This window comes from Panthera uncia (genome assembly GCF_023721935.1).
Source record: "Panthera uncia isolate 11264 chromosome A1 unlocalized genomic scaffold, Puncia_PCG_1.0 HiC_scaffold_17, whole genome shotgun sequence".
In the NCBI taxonomy this organism is placed as follows: Eukaryota; Metazoa; Chordata; class Mammalia; order Carnivora; family Felidae; genus Panthera; species Panthera uncia.
Genome location: NW_026057577.1, coordinates 87,954,657 through 87,978,220, shown reverse-complemented (window position 1 = coordinate 87,978,220; position 23,564 = coordinate 87,954,657). Strand labels below are relative to the sequence as shown.

The 23,564-nt window shown below is 41.4% G+C and overlaps 1 protein-coding gene across 3 annotated transcripts in view; it reads left to right on the top strand.

Moving 5' to 3' along the window:
- The first annotated feature begins 763 nt into the window (after positions 1–763).
- The window catches only part of ZNF346 (zinc finger protein 346), a 32,396-nt gene continuing 9,595 nt past the window's right edge, over positions 764–23,564 (top strand). For 2 of the 3 annotated variants that reach the window (XM_049648640.1, XM_049648642.1), the window contains exons 1-5: positions 764–982; positions 12,988–13,091; positions 13,657–13,749; positions 15,503–15,647; positions 19,494–19,727. In XM_049648640.1, coding sequence (XP_049504597.1) covers positions 808–982; positions 12,988–13,091; positions 13,657–13,749; positions 15,503–15,647; positions 19,494–19,727 — 751 coding nt within the window. In that variant the 5' untranslated portion in view covers positions 764–807. The remainder of the gene's footprint in view (positions 983–12,987; positions 13,092–13,656; positions 13,750–15,502; positions 15,648–19,493; positions 19,728–23,564) is intronic. The other variant, XM_049648641.1, reaches the window with a different exon arrangement.

Genomic DNA, 23,564 nt, shown 5'->3' with positions numbered 1-23,564 from the left:
TGGAGGCTAACACAGTAGGAGATAAAATCAGGGAGGTTAAAGGAAGTCAGACTGTATAGGGTCTTTTGGCTAAACTAAGGACTTTCTTTGGCTTTTATCAAGAGTAGGATAGGAAAGTGTTGGAAAATATGAGCATCAGGGTATCATGACATGGTTTGCTATGAGGACTGCTAGGGCTGTTGTGCTGAGAATATCTGAAGGGCAAGGGAAAGGACTAGTGAAGATGCTACAATAACCCTGCCAAGAGATGGTGGCTCCTGAAAGACTAGGGGAGGATCTGTGGGGATGGAAGATAAAATTTCAGGTTGGACAGTTGCATTGAGAGTTTAAGGGGTGGGGGGGGGGGGTCTGGGCTAGGAGTTAGAAGTTGAAACTCAACTGGTATTTATTACGGAGATGGAGTCCCGGCTCTACTACATTCCGGTGGCAAACTTGAGTAAACTATTTTTAGGTTCTAGGCCTCAGTTTCCCTAACAGTAAAACGGAGAAAATATCCCCACGTAACAGGGCCTTCAAGGTAACTATTTCTAAGTGTCAAAGGCTGATGGTGAGCAAGGTGAGAACCTGCACGAACCTGTATCAGAGTAAGGGGGCTACTGTGAAACCAGCGACTAACTTTCAGTTCCACGGAACACGCTCCCAGGCTCACCAGCGATCAAAGGGAAGCACCAAGGCCCGCATTGCAACGCTGGCTGCAGCTCCCAAACCTCGCGAGACTTGTTGGCCCGGCAAAGTCACCCTCCCACCCACATCTCGCGAGACCAAGGTTTATGAGCGGCTATCTGCCGGTTACGGCTTGCAGGAAAGATGGAGTATACTGCGTTGGGCACCGTGGAGGCCGCGGACAGCGGAGGGGCCCTGCCATACAACAGCTCGGAGGAGAGAGAAGGCCGGGAACCGGACGGACTGCGCTTCGACCGCGAGAGGGCGCGCCGCCTGTGGGAAGCAGTGTCCGGGGCCCAACCAGTGGGGAGGGAGGAAGGTGAGTCCGAGGACCTCAGAGGCAGTAAGTCCCTCGCCCACCCGCTCGTTTCGCTGGGAGCGGAGGAAGCGCGGGTTGGGACCGCGAACCAGCCCCCGGGTCTCCGGTCACACCCCCTGGCGCCCGGCCCGCCCCCTTGCGTGACGCGCCCGGGACTCCTTGACTCGTGCAGCCCTGCAGGGCCTGGGTACCGTGGGCCAGCTCCACGGAAAATTGAGGCCGCCGCACCCAGCGAATCAGGTCTCCGCTCTCCAGTAGTCAAGGGCCTTCTCATGCTCACACCGTTGGGAGTGGGGGTTCCCCCGCCTTTCTCATCCACCAGAGCGCAGCTCTTCCCTAACCTCGAGGACTGTAATTCCTATTCGTGCCTTCTCGGAGACCCACAGAACCTTCTCCGCCAGACTGCTATCCCCCCACCATTTTCCCCTGACTCTCCATTGTCCCAGTCTCCAAGTTCCCCCACCCCTAGTGTATCTTGCCTCCCTTCTCTCATGCCCCACACTTCCAAGAACTCCAGAAGGCCTTCTTACCCCATGTTCTTCCTGGCCTTGGTGACTGAACCTGGTTTACCCCTGTTTCTATTTGTCGAGTCTCTACTACCTGGGTCCTTTTTATGCGATGGGGGCCAGGAGCCTGAAAAACTGGCCAGGGTATACTTTGGGTCCAACTTCTTTGTATCGTAGGCTTGTCCCGAAGTTGTGAAGAACAGGGTACACTGGGGGGCACTTCTGGGCTGAAGCTTCCTAGCTTGCTCTGCATTTGACCTGGCACTGGGTAAGATGGAGATAGAGGAGGATGGAAAGGGCTGGCCTGACCTAGTTGTGTGACTCCCTTCATGGTCCTTACCACTAGCTGCTTAACTCCAGTCCGGAAGTACAAAAACCGTCTGGCCTTCTGTGCTAATCCTGTCAAGTAATCTGCTCGGAAATCAGGTTTGTTTGTTTGCTGAGCAGACTAATCATGGAAAGTTTAATATGTTGCTTGTGAACTGATTGTCCTGGGATAAAATGGACTTTTTGACCACATCCAAAGAAGATATGTTTAAATTTGGAGTCTGTGGTACACAGACCTATACCCTTGTGTGTACTTCTCCAGTTTGAAAACTAGTCTAGTCTGACTCCTACTAAATTAATATGGGCCTTCTGTCTCCCTCATAATTTCAAACTTGTTTGGTACAAATCCCCCCAAACACACCCCAATTTTCCTTTCACTAATTTGACAATCATTGATGTATGCTCAGTTCCTAGGACTGGCTGGGCATCAGAGCTACAGAGATGAGGAAGATACTGTCCTTCCCCCTGGGAGGGTTTATAGTCTAGTCCAGGAAGCAGACACCAAAACAGTTTCAGTATAATGTAATGGGTACAGTAAAGAGGAATGTGTAAGAATTGGTTGTGCACAAAGAGGAAGTGACCTTTGTCCTTGAGGGACAGGGAAGGCATCTGCTGGACCTTGAAGCAGAGAACACAGCAGCTTTGCTCTAAAAAGTGAATTGCTTATGTGTGTGTGAATGTACAATGTCACTTAGGACCCAGTTCATTTCCCTACTGTCCTCACTTTCCAGTATTTATATGAGGTCTAGATAGATACCTGTAACACCAGGTACTACTCATCTTGGTTTTTGTTTTGTTTTTCTCTTAGCACTTTTATTGAGTTATAATTTATATACCATAAAATTCACCCATTCTAACTGTACAATGCAATGATTTTTTGCTAAAAGTATAGAGTTGTGTAGCCACAATTCTGTTTTAGAATATTTCCGTCACTCCAGTTAGTTCCTTTCTGCTTCTTTACATTAAATCTCCACTCTTACCTCCTGCCCTGGGCTACCACTGTCTCTAAAATTTGCCTTTTCTGAACATTTCATATAAATAAAATCATACAATATGAATGCATTTGGCTTCTCTCAGCATGTTTTTGAGGTTCAGCCACGTTGTACCGTGCATTCATTATGGGCTTCATTATGTTTTGTTGCTAATAGAATCCCATTGTATAGATCTTGCTTTTTATCCTTTGACAGTCTCTGGCTTTTGAGTGGGCTGTTTAGACTGTTTGCATTTAATTTAATTATTGATAATGGCTAGATTTACATTTTCTATTTTGCTATTTATCTCCTTTTCATTTTGTTCTTCCTTTTCTCCTTTACTGACTTCCTTTGTGGTTAGTATTTTTTAATGGACCATTTTACTTCCTCTGTCAATTTTTTATACTTTTTTTTTTTTAATGTATTTATTTTTGAGAAAGAGAGCACAAGCAGAGAAGGGGCAGAGTGAGAGGGAGACAGGATCTGAAGCAGGCTTTGTGCTGATAGCAGAGCCCGATGTGGAGCTCAAATCCATGAACCGTGAGATTGTGACCTAAGCTGAAGTCAGACTCTCAACCAAGACACTCAGGTGCCCTTTTTTTTTTTTTTTTTTTACTTTTTAATTGTATTTTCTTAGTGCTCGAGGGACTATATGATGCATCTTAACTCATCACAGTCTACTTCAAATTAATACTAACTTAAATCTGATAAAATGTATAAAAACATTCCTCTAATAGTGCTCCATTCCTCACCCTCCTTTGTACTATTATTGTCATATTTGTTACATTGATATATGTTATAAACCTAATTATTCAGTGTCATAATTATTGATTTATACAATATCTCTTCTAAAGAAGTGAAGAGAAGTTATTTAAAAAAGTATATTTATGGGGCACCTGGGTGGCTCAGTCAGTTAACCCTCCGACTTCAGCTCAGGTCATGATCTCACAGTTTATGGATTTGAGTGCCTCATCTGGCTCTGTGCTGACAGCTCAGAGCCTGGAGCCTGCTTTGGATTCTGTGTCTCCCTCTTTATCTACCCCTCCCCTACTCACACTCTGTCTCTCTCTCTCTTTCAAAAAAAATATCAAAAAATTTTTTGGGGTGGGCGCCTGGGTGGCTCAGTCGGTTAAGCATCCAACTTCAGCTCAGGTCACGAACTCACGTTTCGTGAGTTCAAGCGCCGTGTTGGACTCTGTGCTGACAGCCAGAGCCTGGAGCCTGCTTCAGATTCTGTGTCTCCGTCTGTCTCTGCCCCTACCCTTCCCCTATACTCTGTCTCTCTCTTTCTTAAAAGTAAATAAAGATTAAAAATTTTTTTATTGATTTATTTATTGATTTTATTTAAAGATTTAAAAAATATTAAAAAATATTTATAATGTCTTTTATATTGGCATACATATTTACCATTTCTGGTGTTCTTTTTTCTTCCTCTGGATTCATTACCACTTAGTACCACTTCCTTTCAGCTAGCAGGGCTTTCTTTAGTATTTCTTGCAAGGCAAACCTGCTAACAGTGAATTCTCTCAGTCTTTATCTGGGAATGTCTTTATTGTGTTTTCAGTCTTAAAGTATATATATATATTTTTTTATTATTATTATTAAAAAAATTTTTTTTAATGTTTATTTATTTTTGAGAGAGGGGGAGAGACAGAGTGTGAGCAGGGGAGGGGCAGAAAGAGAGGGAGACACAGAATCTGAAGCAGGCTCCAGGCTCTGAGCTGTCAGCACAGACCCCGACGCCAGACTCAAACTCACGAACCACGAGATCATGACCTGAGCCAAAGTCGGACGCTCAGCCAACTGAGCCACCCAGGCGCCCCAAAGTATATATTTTTTAAAATAACATCTTTATTGATACATAATTCATATACCATAAAATGCACCTTTGTAAAATATATAATTTAGTGGTTTTTAGTATATTCACAGAATTGTACAACCATCACCACTATCTAATTTTAGACCATTTTCATCACCCCGGAAAGAAACCCTACACCCATTAGCAGTCACCTCTGACAATTGTTTATCTCCTTTCTGTTTCTATAGATTTGCTTATTCTGGATGTTTCATGTAAATTGAATTGTATAATATGTGGCCTTTTGTGACTGGCTTCTGTCACTTAGCATATTGTTTGAAGGATAGTTTTACTGGACATGGAATTATTAGTTGACAGTGTTGATATTTCTCACTACTTTGAATATGTTATTCCACTGCTCTCTGGCTTTCATTGTTACAGATAAGAAGTAAGTCATTAATCAAATTATTCCACTGTACAGGATGAGTCATCTTTCTCTTGCTGCTTTAAAGAGTTTCTATCTTCCAGTAGTTTGACTATGATGTATCTAGGTGTAGATCTCTTGGTATTTATCATATTTTGAGTACCTTGAGGCTTTTAGCTGTATGGATTAATGTTTTTCTTTGATCAAATATGGGAAGTTTTCAGACATTGTTTCTTCAAATATGTGGGTTTTTTTCCCATTCCTTTCTCTTCTTCTGAGATTCCCCATATATATGTTTGGTATGTATTTGTTTGGTATGCTTGATGTATCCCATATGTATCTGTGGCTCTGTTCATTATCAATTTTCTTTTTCTCTTTTCTTCAGTTTGAGTATTTCTGTTGATCTATCTGCAAGTTCACTGATTCTTCTGCCACTTAGAAACTGATACTGATTTTTTCTAGTGGTTTTTTCATTTCATTTATTGTGCTTTCAGCTCAACTATGTGTTATACGTATTTTAAGTAGAAAACTTTTTAACACCACATCATCAATGCCATTACATTTGTTTTCTTCATGACTTTTTTGTATAATAAAATTTGAGTTTTTACACACCATCAACAGTATGGATTCACAAAATAGAAGTGCTGAAGCTAAATAACCTTAACGGGGCTAATGTCCAATTCATTCTTGTAGACCACCCTGCCTGTTAGACTACACTGCCTAAACAGTCTGACCCACTGGTAGATTATGTCCAGCTTGCTTTTACTAGGATCTTTTGTTGTTTACTGCTTTCTAACTATAGCTGTACCTAGAAATCCACTACCTCCTAATAAGCAATAAGAAGCAGGGTTCTAAATAGGTTATATCTATCCCTGAGAACCAACTTCAGACAACTGATGAATTTCTGTGGAGCTGAGTTGAGATTCTAAGGCCCAAGCAATAGTAAGTCATGGGGCGCCTGGGTGGTTCATTTGGTTAAGTGTCGACTCTGTGTTTCAACTCAGGTCACGATCTCACAGTTTGTGGGTTTGAGCCCCACATTGAGCTCCTTGCTGGAAGTGTGGAACCTGCTTGGGATTCTCTCTCTCTCTCTCTCTCTCTCCCTCTCCCTCTCCCTCTCCCTCTCCCTCCCTCCCTCCCTCCCTCTTTCTACCCCTCTCTAGCTTGCTCTCTCTCTCTGTCAAAGTACATAAATAAACTTAAAAAAAAAAAAGGAGTAGTAAGTCATTATAGATTAGCAGTGTTCACCATTAATTGGAATATTGGAGATGGTTTAGTCACGCCAGCTATTCTGGCCCTAAGTATCCTAAGGCAACTTAAGGCACATTAAGTCACCCAAAGACAATTGTAACTTGAATTGAGGTGTCACGATAATTTTCTCCCCCAAATACTACTTTCCCTAAATTCCTTAAGTTTATGAATTATCTTGCTTCTCTACACCAGCTGTCTCTGTCCATACTTCACTGACCCTGTGAAAATCAGCCCTATGCCAGATCTCAGTCTCTTCCCCATACATCTAGTTGGCTACAATATGGATACAAATTAAATCCTGCCAATCATGTCTTATAATATAAGGAAGACACAAATGCAGTGAAGACCATATTCGTATGGCTGTTGGCTATTGTTATGGTCAATAAAGGTCATGGAGGGGTGCCTGGATGACTCAGTCGGTTGAGCGGCTGACCCTTTGGCTCAGGTCATGATCCCAGCATCATGGGATCAAGCCCCATGTCAGGCTTTGTGCTGAGTATGGAGCCTATTAAGATATTCTCTCTCTCTTTCCCTCCCTCCCTCCCTCCCTCCCTCTTCCCCTCCCTCCCTCTGACCCTCTCCCCCACTCATGCTCTCTCTCCCTCTCTCTAAAATAGGGGGGGGGAAAGAAAGAAAGAAAAGAAAGAAAGAAAGAAAGAAAGAAAGATCATTGGATTATGAGATCATCCTACATCAGTGTTTCAGCATCAGCATCCTTTATCCAGCTTTATGGGCTGAGATGTAGGGTCATTGACAATGGAAGCTTCTTACTTCCAGCAAGGCTGTGATGGAAGCCTCAGACACTATAGATCTTCTGTTGAAACAGTCATATATTGTTCCTAGAGACATTTGTGGAGGCCCAACCTAGTACCTTCAGCCTGTCCAATGTTGTTGTTTTTTTTTTTTAAGTTTACTTATTTTGAGAGAGAGAGAGAGAAATCATGAGTGGGGGAGGGACAGAGAAAGAGGAGAGAGAGAATCCCAAGTAGACTCCATGCTGTCAGCATAGAGCCCAATGCAAAGCTTGAACTACCAACTGTGAGATCATGACCTGAAGTTGGACACTTAACCACCTGAGCTACCCAGGCACCCCTCCAATGATTTTTCTAAGCATCAGATTTCTTATATCAAATCTGACCAATTTTGGAGAGGTAGTAGTGTTATGTGTGGATATCAGGGCAACCGAGATCCACATTCAGGCCACCTTCTCAAAATTTTGATAATTTATGAAGTTCTTTTTCCCAATGTGGATCTTAGCTTCCTCCAACCTTGTGAACCTTTCATGGTTTTTATGGGTCAGGAATTTAGGAAAGGCTTAGCTGGACAGTTCTCTCTCAGGGTTTGAAAGGCTCTAAGACTCTATCCCAGGGCCTCCTTCCTTTTCCATCTACACTAGGCATTCTTTTCTAGCCCATAGCCTTATTTATGATTGATATATTGATGATTCTCAACTTATATCTCCAGTTCTGACCTCTCCCTTGAGCTCCAGACTTGAATCTTCAACTGACTACTTGATATCTCTACACATATATCTGATAGACCACTCATGTTTAACATAGCCAAAGAAAAGTCTTAAATTCTCCTCCAAGGCTGTCTTCCTCCAGTTTTCATCTCATCTCAGTTTAGTTGCTCAAGTTCAAAACCTAGGAGTTACCCTTGACTCCTTCCTTCATTCTCTCACATCAAATCAAAGAAATTGTGTATCAGATCTACTTCTAGAACGTAATTCCAAATCCATGCACTTTTCTCTGTCTCCATTGCCAACCTCCATTGCCATCTCCATACAGTCTACTGACACAATGATCAGAGTATTCTTTCCAAAACATAAGCCAGATCTTATTGCCTCTCCTTGCACTAAAAACAAAATCCATAGTTCAAATCATGGCTTCTGAGGCCTTGTATTCATCCAAAATGATCTTGTAGGCCTCACACTGCCTCTCCAGCTTTATTTCCTACCATTTTTGTCTCATTCACCATACTCATGCCACATTGACCTCCTTTCCCTTCCTTGAATATGCCAAACTCATCCCTGCCTCAGAGATTTGGCACTGTCTCAGGCTGCAATACTATTTCCCCCAGACCTCCTTGTGGCTGATGTCTCCTAAGATGGTCTTCATTGACTGTGTTGCCCCCATCATTCTCTAGCACTGATTTTGTTTTCATAGCATTTCTCCCTCTCTGTCACTATTTTGCTTTTTATTTACTTTGTACTGTGTTTTGTTGATATGGCCCCAGTGCTGGCACATAGAATGTATTCTGAATATATATTTGTGGACTGTGTGGATATACTCTGAGGCCAGAGAGGTGCCTCTTTATTCATTTAGTAGTTATTTACCAAGCTCCTGCTATGGGTCAGGTATCATACTAGATACTGGGGATACAAAGTCATAAACAACATGGTCTCTGCCCTGTTTAGTCTTTGGAAGTCAGTTTCTGAATATCTTTGAAAAAGAATTTCATTGGGGCACCTGGGTGGCTCAGTCAGTTAAGCGTCAGATCAGGTCATGATCTCGCGGTTTGTAGGTTCAAGCCCCGCATCGGGCTCTCTTCTGTCGGTGCGAAGCCTACTTCAGATCCTCTGTCCCCTCTCTCTCTGCTGCTCCCTCTCTCTTTCTCCCTCGAAAATAAATAAACATTAACAAATTATTTTAAAAAAAGAAATAAAGAAACTTAAAACAGTAAAAGAATTTCATCTTTAATTTAAAAAAAAGAAAGAAAGAAATCCAGCATCTCCAGGTCTGGAGAGGATGGCTGGACTCTTACTCCTGGGTACCATCTCCCCCTTGTGGGCTTTGCAATCCTTTTTTTTTTTTTTTTTTTTTTTTTTAAGTTTATTTATTTTGAGAGAGAGAGAGAGAGAGAGAGAGAGAGAGAGAGAGAGAGAGAGAGGGAGAATCCCAAGCAGACTCTGTGCTGTCAGCACAGAGCCCAACGTAGGGCTCAATCTCAGGAACTGTGATACCATGACTTGAGCCAAAATCAAGAGTTGGACACTAAACCAATTGAGCCACCCAGGTGCTCTGAGCTTTGCATTCTGAGTAGCCTCTCATTCTCCCTTTAAAATAAAAGTTCTGGGACAGAACATCCGAGTCTTGATACCAGCTTAGGTCTTGATCTCAGGGTTGTTAGTTCAAGCCTCAAATTTGGCTCCACACCCAGTGTGGGGCCTACTTAAAAATTAATTAATTAATTAATTAACTCTGGCCCAGATATGTTGACAGATCCACTTTCCTTGGTTTCTCTGAACCCAGATGAGCCTGGCAAGGTCTTTCACAAAAATTTACCAATCACCATAGGAGAAAAATGTGGAAATAAACAGATTCTAAGGGGCAGAAATACAGCCAGACAATAGCCTTTCTGCCCAAAAGGGCTGGCATAGATAAACTTTAGATCTTGTAGAGTAGGGAAAGTCACCTTAAAAGTTTCCTACCAAGAATCTCCCTCCAAGGCATCTTGGCCATGTTTTGCTCCAGAGTGAAAAATATAAAACGTGGGCTTGCTGTCCCCTCATGGTTTTCTGAACTCTGCCCTGCCTCAGATTATTGGTGTCATTATAGAACTCATGCCTTGGGTGAAATTTTACTTCTCCCCAAAGGTAAGGCTTAGTTCTCTGGGCCCAGTGATTAAAAACAAGCTAATATGGGGGCGCCTGGGTGGTTCAGTCAGTTGAGCATCCGACTCTTGGTTTTGGTAGGGTCATGATCTCGTGGTTTCTTTCTCTCTTTCTCTCCCCCCCCCCCCCCTCCCCCTCCACCACTCACGTTCTCTCCCTCTCTCTCCCTCTTCTCTCTCTCTCTCTCTCTCAAAATAAACTTAAAAAAAAGAACAGGTTAATATCATACGTACCTACAGTGTAGAACTTGTGTAATATGTTAGCTGATTTTAGGTGTTTCAAAGTCAGATCAAGAACAGTGAGAAAAATTTTAACACACATCAAGTTATAGAATAAGAAATACCCTGGAGGGGCTCCTGGCTGGCTCATTCGGTTAAGTGTCCAACTTCAGCTCAGGTCATGATCTCACAGCTTGTGAGTTCGAGCCATGCATCAGGCTCTGTGCTGACAGTTCAGAGCCTGGAGCCTGCTTCGGATTCTGTCTCTTCCTCCCTCTCTCTCTCTCTCTCTCTCTCTCTCTCTCAAAAATAAATAAACATTAAAAAATTTAAAAAAAAGAAATATCCTGGAGCATCTAGCTGACTTATTTGGTGGAGCATGCAACTCTTGATCTTGGGCTTCAAGCCCCATGTTGGGCATAAAGATTACTTAAAATAAAATCTTAAAAAAAAAAAAAAAAACCTTCACAGGTACAACATAGAAAATAATTAATTTGCTTAGAATCACAGGACCCGAAAAAGAATTTGACATATAACACTGACAGTGAGCATGCACTAAGCAGACATTGCACTGCTTTGTATGGAAGAACCACAAGGAGAATACATTCAATGAGATACAAGTTACTAGTACAGTAGTCTCCTTTATTTATGGGGGATATATTCCAAGACCCCTACTGAATTCCTAAAACCACAGATGGTACCAAACCCTATATACACTGTGTTTTTTCCTATATACATACATACCTATGATAAAGTTTAATTTAGAAATTAGGCACAGTAATAAGAGATTGACAACAATAACTTAGTAAAATAAAACAATTATAACGATATACTGTGGGGCGCCTGGGTGGCTCAGTTGGTTGAGCGACCGACTTCGGCTCAGGTCATGATCTCACAGTTTGTGAGTTCGAGCCCCGCGTCGGGCTCTGTGCTTACCGCTCAGAACTTGGAGCCTGCTTCGGATTCTGTATCTCCCCCTCTCTCTGCCCTTCCCCTGCTCATGCTCTGTGTGTGTGTCTCTCTCAATAATAAATAAATGTTAAAAAAAAATTAAAAATAAAAATATATATACTGTAATAAAATTCATGTGAATGTGGTATCTCTGTTTCTCTCTCAAAATATCTTACTGTGCTGTACTTACCCTGTGGTAACGTGAAATGATAAAATACCTATATGGTGAGATAAAGTGAGGTGAATGACGTAGGCATTGTGACACAGCGTTAGGCTACTATATTGATGTGTAAGAAAGATCATCTGCTTCCAGACTGCGGTTAACTGAAATCACAGGAAGTGAAACTGCAGATGAGGCAGGACTTCTGTATCCTCATTTTAAACAAAGGAAAACCACAGGAGGAGATTAAGTAATTTCTATAAAATCACACAGTAACAGTAAGTAACAGCGGCAGGATTTGAACCCAAGTCAGCATGCCTGGGGAACCCAAGATCCTAACCGTGGTTTGTACCATACACATTTAACTGGTATTAGATTATAGTTTATGTTTACTATATAATAACAGGATTAATTTACCTTTTTTCCTGAAGGTAAAAGATTATCCAGCAGCATCTTCTAATTGATACTTATCCTCCAAAACTTCTTTTCAAATCTTCTGATTTATTCAAAAGAAACCAATTTTTAATGTTTCCCTAATAAACACATTATTTCCATACAAAAAGAATGTTCTAGTCTTTTAATAACTAAACCCCAATGCAATTTTCTAACCAATTCTGTATGTACAGTTATACCAATGTAAATTCTTAAAATCAGAAAATGTGGGGCACCTAGCTGGCTCAGTAGGCAGAGTATGTATGTAACACTTGATGTTGGGGTTGTGAGTTTGAGCCCCACATGGGGTGTAGAGATTACATAAAATATTTTAAAAATAAAATACAATAAAATAGTAAAATCAGCAAATGCTGTTGATCTTCTAGTGGAATAAATTTGGGGGTGGCTTCATTTTTAATTCCACAGAAAATGTTCACAAATAATAAAAAGATAAAGAATTTATCATTACAATTTTTTTACAAAGAATGAAAAAATGATTCCCTTTTCAAGTCTTTCAATCTTTCTGATTCTATCTGGGAAGAAGTCTCAGGTGCTGCCATGTCTCAACACCTCTCTTCATAGTTGCTGCTCTCTTATTCTTTTAAGGGAGAGCTCCAAGCCTGTCACCAGTGTCTGGCTAGAATTATTTCATTTTTATTGGTATCTAGTTTAAGTTTATGATCTAAAGATTCATTTTTTTAAAAAGAAAGAAAAAAAAAAAAAACAGGAGGGGAGAGGCACAGAGAGAAGGAGAAAGAGAATTCCAAGCAGGCTCCACACTGAGCCCTAACACAGGGCTTAATCCCACAACCCTGGGATCATGACCCGAACCATAATCAAGAGTCATACGCTTAACCAACTGAGCCACCCAGGTGCCCTTAAAGATTCCTTTTTAAAAGAATTTATAGCATGGTGATTATAGTTAATGCTGCATTGTATATTTGAAAGTTGCTAAGAGAGTAAATCTGAAAAGTTCTCATCACGAGAAAAAGATTTATAACTATGTATGGTGACAGATGTTAACTAGATCTATCATGGTGACCATTTTGTAATATATACAAATATCAAATCATTATATTGTATACCTGAAACTAATACAATGTTATATGTCAATTATATTTCAAAAAAAATTACTTAGTAAAGAAAATTGCCTTACACAAAGTTGTAAAGTAAGTAATTAGGTAAGTGATGTGAGAACATAGCATGCGTCATGAAAACAGGTGAGGAGTGACAAAGCTTTGCCGAGATATGATGGTATGGCATTCCGTTACTCAGTGCCTGTGTTTGAGAGGGTTCAAAGATGGCACTGTTGAAGCAGGTTTTTAACTCAAAGATTTTTTTATTTTCCTCTCTGTAGTGGAGCACATGATCCAGAAGAACCAGTGTCTCTTTACCAATACTCAGTGTAAGGTTTGCTGCGCCTTGCTAATTTCTGAGTCCCAGAAGCTGGCACACTACCAGGTATGCCACTGTACCTTTGAATACTTTACTCCCCCCGCCACACACACACACCAAAAAAAAAGTTTACTTTCCACACTCCGTGCCACGCCCTCACTTCCTTCTTAGCCACCCAGACATCACCTCCATGCATGTTGACTGTGACTTGAAGATTGACTTAATTTTTTGCATCTCATTTCTCCCGTCCAAATCAAGATCATTATACTTACGTCTTCCTTCTCAGCTTAATGTAGTAGAAAGTATGCACTTTGGCTTTAAATAGACCGAGTTAGAATCACAGCTCTGCTGCTCATCTTGGGCAAGAAACCTCACCATCTTCAGCCTTAGTTTCCTTATCAGTACGACAGAGATGATGATAATTTTCTCATAGATTGCTGTGAAGATTAGATTTGATAGCATTTAAAGTGCTTTAAACAGAGTAGGAACTCAATAAACTAGGTTTCTTCTCCCACCCTCTCCTCAAAATTTTTGTGAGGATGAATCAAATGAAAATCTAGTGTTTTTGAGTGCCTTGTTAGATATGAAATGGCATTTGGCTATCTTTGATCTTTTTCCTGGGTTCTTGCAGAGCAAAAAACATGCCAACAAAGTGAAGAGATACCTAGCAATCCATGGAATGGAGACATTAAAGGGGGAAACGAAGAAGCTAGACTCAGATCAGGTAATCCAGCTGCCATGTTGAGACCACTCGCTTCCTGATGAAGCCAGCAGGCAGGTTGGTGTGGTGGAAAGAATGTGGGCTTTGAGTCAGACTGAATTGGCTTCAAATCCTAGCCATGTTGTGTGACTTGGACAAGTGTTGTTACTTCTCTGAGCCTTGATTTCTTCCTCCATAAAAATGAGGATGTTAATATCAACATTTTAGGATTTTTCCAACCTAAAATGAGGGAAAATTTATCAAAAGCACCAAACACACAGCGGCTCAGTATACGGAGCCATTGTTATGCATTACCACCCAGTGGTTTATTGGAGCAGGACTAAAAGCTTCTCATTTACTACTCAAGGAGAAAAAGTGGAAGGAAGCCAGGCTGCTTGCTTTCTTGAAATGGGAGGGAAAGAGCTGAGTTCAGCACTTGAATGTTTTGAATAAACAGGTGGAAGAAACAACTTTCCAAATGCCTGTTCTGATTGAGGTGTAAATGCATTGCTTTTTGGCTTAGAAATACTGTGAGAATTATGCTGAAACAATCCTAATCCCTCAAGGGTACCATTAATTTTGTTTTATGGGAGGTTGTTCAAATGTCATGGGATGAGAAGTAGCAGACTAGGGCCCTATACTAGCTCTGCAACTTATTGGTTTGATGACTTTGGGCAAATCACTTAATCTCTCTGTACTTTATTCATAAAATGGAGATAATAATTCCTACCTTTTAAGGGTATTGTAAGGTAAAATTACAATTCTTGATGGATGCTCAATGAATGAAAATTTACAGATAGCCTCCTATTACAGTGTTCACAGGCGTGGAAGGGCCTTGCTCATCCCTTCTCCAAATTCACTGGACCCATCCCCTAGTTGCCCTTCTGCTTATGATTTAGAATTCGAGAGACAAGATCAACTCTGGGACCCTAGACAAGTCACTTCACCTCTTTGTATCTTGATTACTTCAACTCTCAGGGTGGCCCAGTAGTTCAAATGAAGTGACTGACTTTCTTCTTCCTCTGCAACAAAGAATTATTTACTCCAAAATGTCAATAGTGCCAGGATTAAAAAATCCTCTTAGAATGAATACTTTATTCAGAGATCAGACCTCAGAGAGAGGCTGGGAGCTCTTAACATAGGCTTGAAATACATTGTTTTCTGGTGTAATCACAATCAACAAATAATATCTGCTTGTTCAACAAATCCTGAGTATCTACTATGTGTCAGACTCCAGCAGGGTGCTAAGGATAGGAAACAAGGATGAGTCCAATGGTCCATACCCAAACACTGCACTTTGGTTCACAGAAAAGTCTCCTAAGCTATGACACTGTCAGTTTGGGTGACAAGTGCTATGATAGAGATCTGTTTAATGTACTCTAGGCATGCAGAGGAGGAACAAGATTAATTATTTTCTGAATACTCACACAAAGCAGCTCAATAATTGTGTACTGAGTTGAGTAAAAGTCTCCCAGAAGAAGTGACATATATATATGAGTCTTGAAGGCTAAGCAGATATATGCCAGGCAGGAAAAAAGGAAGATCATTCTAGGAGCAAGAATGACCTAAACAAAGCAAGGAAGTAACAGGGAATAAAGTGGGGAATGGTGAGTAGAGCCTAAAATGAAGTAGCTGGAGAAGGATCCAGAAAGGTAGGTTGGGGTTAGTGTGTGAAGGGGGCCTTGAATGCCCATTCTTCTGTGGGCAGTGGGGAACCATGGAAGATTTTCTGGCTGGGCAGTGGCGTGATCAGACCTGTGTTCTTTCTCCCAACCAGAAGAACAGCAGAAGCAAAGACAAGAACCAGTGCTGCCCCATCTGTAACATGACCTTTTCCTCCCCTGTCGTGGCCCAGTCGCACTACCTGGGGAAGACCCACGCAAAGAACTTAAAGCTGAAGCAGCAATCCACTAAGGTGGAAGGTACTGGTTTTCCTGAGTAGTGCTGTATCGGTACCCCTCCCATCCTCAGGGCACCAATGCCAATGTCCAGAATGCAATGCCTAGGGCCACAGACTTGGAGAGGTCGAACTTTTGAGAGTCCTTAAAAATACCAAAGTAGGCCCAGCTAGATTGAAATGCAGTCTCAGAGTTGTGCTCACCTAACTTCCCTTTCTTTGGTTACATCAGTTTTTCTTTGTAGAAGTGTCTTAGCCCTGAGCTTTTGTCCTGATGAATAATTATAATCGAGAGTGTCAAAGTCCTCCAGGCCATGCATACCATGAGAGCATTCTATCTCTTACCTCTCCCACTTAGATTTTTCCCTCCCAGCATTCACCTGCCATTATTACCATGTGTTCCAAGTTGAAAGCTAAATCCTTGTCTTTTTCGTGTGCTCAGGTTATGCCCTGTTCTCTTTAATCCTCAAAACTGCCTGTTCTCCTCAAGACAGGGACTTGCTTTTCAAAGCTGAATACTTGAGTGCTGCCACTACTGCCCAGCAAGCCATGTTTGCAACTGCCATGAATTCATTCCAGTGCGTTGACTTCTAAAATAGTCCCCTTTATCTTGTCACCACTGTTGCTCAACCCTCGTTTTCATCTCATTAACTCCTGACTTTCTGGGATTTTTAACCTCCACTAACTGCAGTTAGTTGAGAATGAAAGTTCTTTGATTTTTATGTCTTTTTTTTTTTTTTTTGTAATTTTTGCTTCTTTATCTTGGACCAGGAAGTAGACTGACTATACTATTTATAATACTTATTCTTTTTTGTAATACTGTATCATGAAAACAAGACAACAATGTTTTAGAAGACTTTGAAGATAAGGTGAAAAATTACTCATAATTATACCCTCTTAACACACCCAAATCTGGTTATTCATGCTATGAAACAACAGAATATGGACTTTGAAGCCACAGACATGCAGGTTTAAATCCTGATGCTGCTGTTTACTATCTATATGACTTAACTTCTTTGTGCCTAAGTTTCCTCACCTGTAAGATGTTAATAATTCTATCTATAGGTTGTGAGGATGAAATGTATTTAAGGAATCTAGGACATAATAGATGCTTAGTAAATGACAGCTGCTATCATTAGTATTATCACTGTCATTAAGATAGCCCACAAGTGGAATCCCCTTATAAAATGAAGTATTTGGTGAGGCATCTACCACCTGGAGCATGTCATTGGCCTTGCTTATGGTTTGTTCATCATTAAGTTATACTAGTACTGATTGCTTTTGTTTGAAGTCGGTGTTGGGGGGTGCCTGTCTGGCTCAGTCAGTGGAACATACAACTCTTGATCTTGTGGTCATGAGTTCGAGCCCCATGCTGTGTGTAGAGATTACTAAAAAAAAATAAAACTTAAAAAAAATAATAAAGTCAGTGTTGGTACCATGCATGGTACCAAAAAGATTAAAACATTAGGCCAAGAGAAAATAGCTTAAGAACAAAAACTTTATAAGGTTATTTGTCTTTATATGGATTGATCTTTTCTATAAATGGGAAAATTCCCTGGTATATGCCAGGTCCCAAAGATTCCATACTTAAGAGGTTATTTTCCGTATTCATTTTCAGCCTTTGCCACGTACAGATATGCTTTTATATGGTTGTAATCATAGTGCATGTACTGTTTGTATCCTGCTTTTACTTTTCATTGAATTTTGTAGTTTAAGCACATTTCTATGTTTTTACATGAGTTTATAACTATATTTATGAAGTTAAACATGTTTCTAATGTGAAAGTAATAGAAGCATGTTGTAGAAAATAAGGAAAATACAGATATATGAAAAGAAAAAGTACGCATAATTTTGCCATTCAGAGGTAACCACTGTTAATATTTTGGAGTATTGTTTTTCCTATAATCTTTTGTTATGTGTATGTGTGTATATCTGTGTGTATAGTTTTATGTATGTACAGATTAAATCCATATATACTTGCATATAAACATAGAATACTTTAAATAACCTTATATTTATAAAAATGATGCATACTCATTATGAATAATTCTAGCTGAAATGATGCAAAAAAGTACAAAGAAGAAAGTAAAATATCCCCCAAATCCTACCACAGAGAAACACTGTTAATATATTAGTGACATTTCAAAATGCTACTACCCACATATGATTGTGCATATATCTTTTAACAATGATAACATCATATTGTGTGTAATTTTCTTTTATACTCTTTCTGTTTAATATAACATTTGTATTTCCCCATGTTATTAAAAACTTTTTCGTAAACATTTTAAGGACTTTATAATATCCTATCATAACACCATTCCTCTAATGTTGAACATTTTCTCCCTCCCCTTTTTTGATATTTATAAATAACAGTACAGCAAACATCCCTGTAGAAAACTCTTCCCATATTTCAAGCTATTTCCTGAGAGAAGACTCCCATAGTTATTTTTTGGATGTCCGTGAAGCGGTTCCTCCAACTTAACCGTTCACCTCTGATGCTTCAGTATCTTTTAAAGAATGGCCTTTTATGTCTTTTTTTTTTTTTTTTTTTGCCTTTTATGTTTTAACGACCATTATTATCTCTTTTCTGATGTCAGAAGTCTATATTCATTATAGAAAAGTTGGATATTACTGAAAAGCACCCTTTTACTCTATGCTTTTGGCCTTTTTTCCATGCATCACCAGTATGTTTTTTCGTTTGTTTTACAAAATTGAGGACATAAGAAACAGATTTCTGTATAACCTGCTTTCTTTTTAATGTAACACCACATATTGAATGTTTTCTCATATTATCAAATATTCTACAACATGTGCATTACTTTTCAAGCAACTTGCTGAGCAAGCATCTGAGCCATCTGTCTGAGTGCTGCTGAGCCCCACTCCTCTTCCACCATTGGTGGGGGGTCTAGGCCACATTTTTAAAACAGTGGTTACTGGGTTGACACCATTCTAGCCACATGGACTCATTCGTGAGTCTTGGCATCCACTTTATAAAGCAGCTGTGTGGCCTGCCAGGAGTATCAGGACATTTGTTGACCGACCCACAGGGGACTCATAACACACTCTGATTACCTGAATTCATTGACCAGAACCAAGGATGTTTTCTGAAGGTAAAAGCATGGACTATAGCCCTCCCTCAGGTTTCCCTACCACACTCTGGCAGCCTGGCCTAGCGAAGAGGGCATAGTCTTTAGGGTCACGCAGATGGATTCACTCACTACCAGGGTAATCTTGGGCAAGTCACTTTACCCATCTGAGCCTTGATTTTTCTCTATAATGTGGTAAGATGATATTTATCTCATGGGGTAGTTCTGAGGACCAAAGGAGGAAATATATGTACAAAGTATGTAACTTAACATCAGTATCATCCTCTCTTTCTCCTACTCAGCCTAGAAGACAGTGTAACCCAAAAGGCCTCCTAGTACGGTTACCTTTTCTAAATGACCCTCCCAATCCTCAGGCTCTCAATTACTACATCTGTGCATTGGCTCCCAGTTTTTTGTCCCACTTGCTGTGAAGCTCTGGGGAATTCTGAGGGATAAAAGAACTAGAAACGTGTACATTTCTAGACTGTTATAATTTGACAACTAGATAGCAGAAGTGCAGAACCTCCTCAGAATATGAGGAAATCAGGATTCATATGCCCAAAGTAGTGAAAACTGCTGACCAAAGTAGCTGGTCTTTGAGCTCTCCCAAATCTTGCCAGTTTTCCCAATTAGATAAGACTTTCACTGTGTGATTCACACAGGCAGTGCTACATCTGCAAGTGTGACTAGTGACCCAGCCTTTCTTTCCATTCAGCATACTCGAAAGCTTGGCACCTTCTGGGTCTTTTTTCATTGTTTCTGTTTGAACTCTCTCACCGCAGCTCTGTCGAAACGCCTTACAAACCCTTTCCTTGTGGCCTCCACCTTAGCCTTGCACCAGAATAGAGAAATGATAGACCCAGACAAGTTCTGCAGCCTCTGCCATGCGACTTTCAACGACCCTGTCATGGCTCAACAACATTATGTGGGCAAGAAACACAGGAAACAGGAAACCAAGCTCAAACTCATGGCACACTATGGGCGGCTGGCCGACCCTGCTGTCACTGACTCATCAGGTAAGGGGGCCCAGCTCACACCGAGAGCTGGATCAGGGCTTGAGCACTAGAGTTCTCCAGACTACCAATGCTGTCTTTTCCTCCTTACATCTCCCCTCGCAGGCATTGCACCCTCAAATGCCTGCAGAAACCAGATAGGAAATAAAAATAAGTAAATGAGCATGACCAGCTGAAGAGTGCATGCCTCTCCTAGCCAGCTCCAGTTAGTTATTACCATATCTTTCAGTTTTTCAAGGAATCTAGAAAGTCAGATTTGTTTAAGAATTCCCCTCATTTTTGAGGCACCTGAATGGCTCAGTCAGTTAAGTGTCTGACTTTGGCTCAGGCTATGATCTCATAGTTCGTGAGTTCAAGCCCCACATTGGGCTCTGTGCTAACAGAGCCTAGAGCCTGCTTCGGAATCTGTGTCTCTCTGTCTCTCTCTTTGCCCCTCCTCTACTTACATTCTGTCTGTCTGTCTCTCTCTCAAAAATAAATAAACATTAAAAAAAAATTTGAAAAAAAAGAATTTCCCTAATTTTTAGGGGTCCTGGCTGGCTCAGTCGGTAGAGTATGCAACTCTTGGTCTCAGGGATGTGAGTTGAAATCCCATGTCGGATGTAGAGATTACTTAAAAATAATCTTAAAAAAAAAAAAATAGAATTCCTCTCCATTTTAAATGTGCTACTAAATTTAAAAAATGTTAAACCGTGTATGAGCCAAATCTGTCTGCAAGCCAGATTTGGGCCAAGGGCCACCAGTTTGCAACCTCTGATTTAAGCTCCCTGTCATCCACATTCCTTGTGTGAAGGCCCTCAGCAGCCTCTGCCAGGTATTAGAGTGTCCTCAGGGCCCCTCACTTCTCAGCAGTTGAGGCCTGCCCATACCCCACTCTGACTCAGAGAATATTAGCTTTTACCCTGACTTCTAGATGTCAGTCAACATCACAGGAGTAAGTATTCATAAAGAGTTAAGAGCCCTTCCCATCACATTAACTTCTCAGGGCTTATAATAAGACTGGAGGAGGGGAGATTATTATTTTCTCCTTCATTCAGTCAGTAAATATTTATTGAGTACCTACTGTGTACCCTCTTTGGGGTACAGTGGTGACCAAGACTGACACAGTGCCTGTCTCATGGAGCCTACATTTGTATGAGTCCTCAGGGTTTCCACTCAGGCCATGGAGATGCAGCACCAGTCAACACTTGAGGTCCCCATGGCATCCAAGTACAAACAACTTGGCCTCAGGGAACCTGCTACTTGGAGTCATCTGTGCTCTTGCCACAGTCTTAGAAAGGTGAACACCCAGATACTGTAGATGTTCCAGACCACATATGGGCAAGGGAGATCATGCCTCTCTATCAATCCCCAAACCCAAAGCAGCCTTACAACACAGGTTGTCCTTGAGCAATACTGACACAGATGAGATGGGTGCAAAATAGTGGCTATGAAATAAGGGAAGGTCCCTTTAGCAAGGTGCCAAGGAGTGCTCTTCCAATGCCACTGAAGGACCCTGCTTTATAAACCTCTTCAAAATTAAGTGCTTGGTGTTCCCATATGCAGGCAGTGCCTTTCTCTTTAACAGGATCAGCCCCATATGCTGAGAAATACGGGAACTTCAGAACCAAGCTCCTCAGAACCCTCTGTGACACCCTCCTATTTTGGCCTGAGACTGATAGGGACAACACAGTATCCAGCTGGCACGACCCAGGGTTCTCTTGCAGCTGACTCTTTGCTCCAGCTCTTGGCCATCTTTATTTGGCCCTGCTCTTGTCATATCCTCATTCTCTCTTGTCCACTAGCAGGACTCAGGCACTGCCATGTTTAATTTTTTTTTTTTTTAATGTTTATTTATTTTTAAGACAGAGCATGAGCGCGTGAGGGGCAGAGAGAGAGGAGGACAAAGAATCTGAAGCAGGCTCCAGGCTCCATGCTGTCAGCACAGAGTCCAATGAGGGGCTCAAACCCACCAACCGCGAGATTATGACCTGAGCTGAAGTCCAAAGCTTAACCGACTGAGCCACCCAGGCCCCTCCCCTTTTTTTTAATGTTTGGCACTGCCATATTTTAGGCTGCTTATCTTAACTTGTACCCGTTCTATTCTTTTTATTTTTTAAGTTTATTTATTTTGAGAGAAAGAAAGTGTGAGTGGAAAGGGACAGAGAGAAAGGGAGAGAGACAATCCCAAGCAGGCCCTGCACTGTCAGCATGGAGCCCAATGCGAGGCTTGAACCCACGAATTGGGAGATCATGACCTGAGTGGAAGTCTGATGCAACTCAGATGCTTAACCGACTGAGCCACCCAGGCACTCCCCCATTCTATACGTTTATCTCAAGCCAAAGTCTCCTTCCTATATCTACTCCTCCCTTTGCCTAAGGCTGATTACCAAACTTAATCCTAGAACTGTATCCTGGATGCTTTTTTCTTGCTTAAGGCATCTGACTGCTTTACAGATCAGCCACAATTTTTCATGAAAACCTAGGCAGGGGGCAGGGGCATCACACGCCTTTTGATATTAATATATACATTATAATTTAATTCCCACAGCATTCCTAAAAATAGGTATGATTTTCGCATTTTACAGATAAAGAAGTTGAGACTCAGAGTGACTTGCTCAAGGTCATAGAGCTGATAGGACCTGATGTTGATAAGTGAGAACATCAATATGTGTCTCTAGCTCTGTCTGGCTCCAAAATTTACACTCCTTCCTCCTGCCTCCAGCTCTGAGTGTACTTGGCAGGAGGCTTTCCAACTATAGGACATCAGAGGCATTGAACTCATTTTGACCCCCTTCTTACCCACAGAGGTGGAATGTTGACCTAGGATATGCAGGCAGTGACTTCAGCTAACAGGGATTCCACCTTAGCAAAGGTTTTAGGTTTGTTAGCAGCTTAACTTTTCCCTGCTGGCCTCTGTTGAAGCTTGTTCATTCATTCAGTCAGTCAGTCATCCTATACTTACCTGTGGCTGTTACAGTCCAGACCTTAGGCTAGGTACTCTCACATGTAATTGCCAGATTTAATCCTCACAGCAGCTCTGCTGTGCAAGTTTGATTGTCCCCATTTTACAAATGAGGTCATTAGGATCAGAAAGATGAGGTGATTTTTCCTGGGTCTCACACTAGGCAGCACCTGAGCCACATTGAAATTTGGGTTAAATTCTATAGTGGGTCCAGAGAATAGTTTCCATGGGGCTCCTGTCAGAGTGTCTCATGACAAGTATGGGTCAAATGTGAGATGATCCAGAGTGTCCAGATCTCTTCCCCAAGGGGAAGATGCAGCGTCTACCAAGCAGATCAAAGACTTGAAATTTGCTTTATATTCCTGGCTCACATTTCTCTCATTTATCCAAGAATGCTAAAACTAAAGCCTGCATATCATTCAGGCAGCCAAATCCTTCCAACTGTCAGAGCATTCAACACTCACCCCCAGGTTACTGGAATCCTCCTCTGCTTTACCCCATCACTTTCTTTCCCTGCTTAGGGCCTTGCCTCCTACATAGAACAGGGCTGCTTTCTCTGCCCCATGCTGATCCCCCGAGTCTCTTCAACTATGCTTAGGACAGGTTTTCAGGTTTTGTTAAGTTCATATATAGTCAAAGAGTGCCTGAGTGGCTCAGTCAGTATCCAACTCTTGATTTCAGTTCAGGTCATGATCCCAAGGTCATGGGATCAAGCCCTGTGTTGGAGCATGGAGCCTGCTTAAGATTCTCTCTCTCTTTCTCTCTCTCTCTCTCTCTCTCTCTCTCTTTCTCTCTCTCCCTTTCTCTCTCTCCCTCTCCCTTTCTCCCTTTCTCCCTTTCTCCCTCTCCCCCTCTCTCCCTCTCTCCCTCTCTCCCTCTCTCCCTCTCTCCCTCTC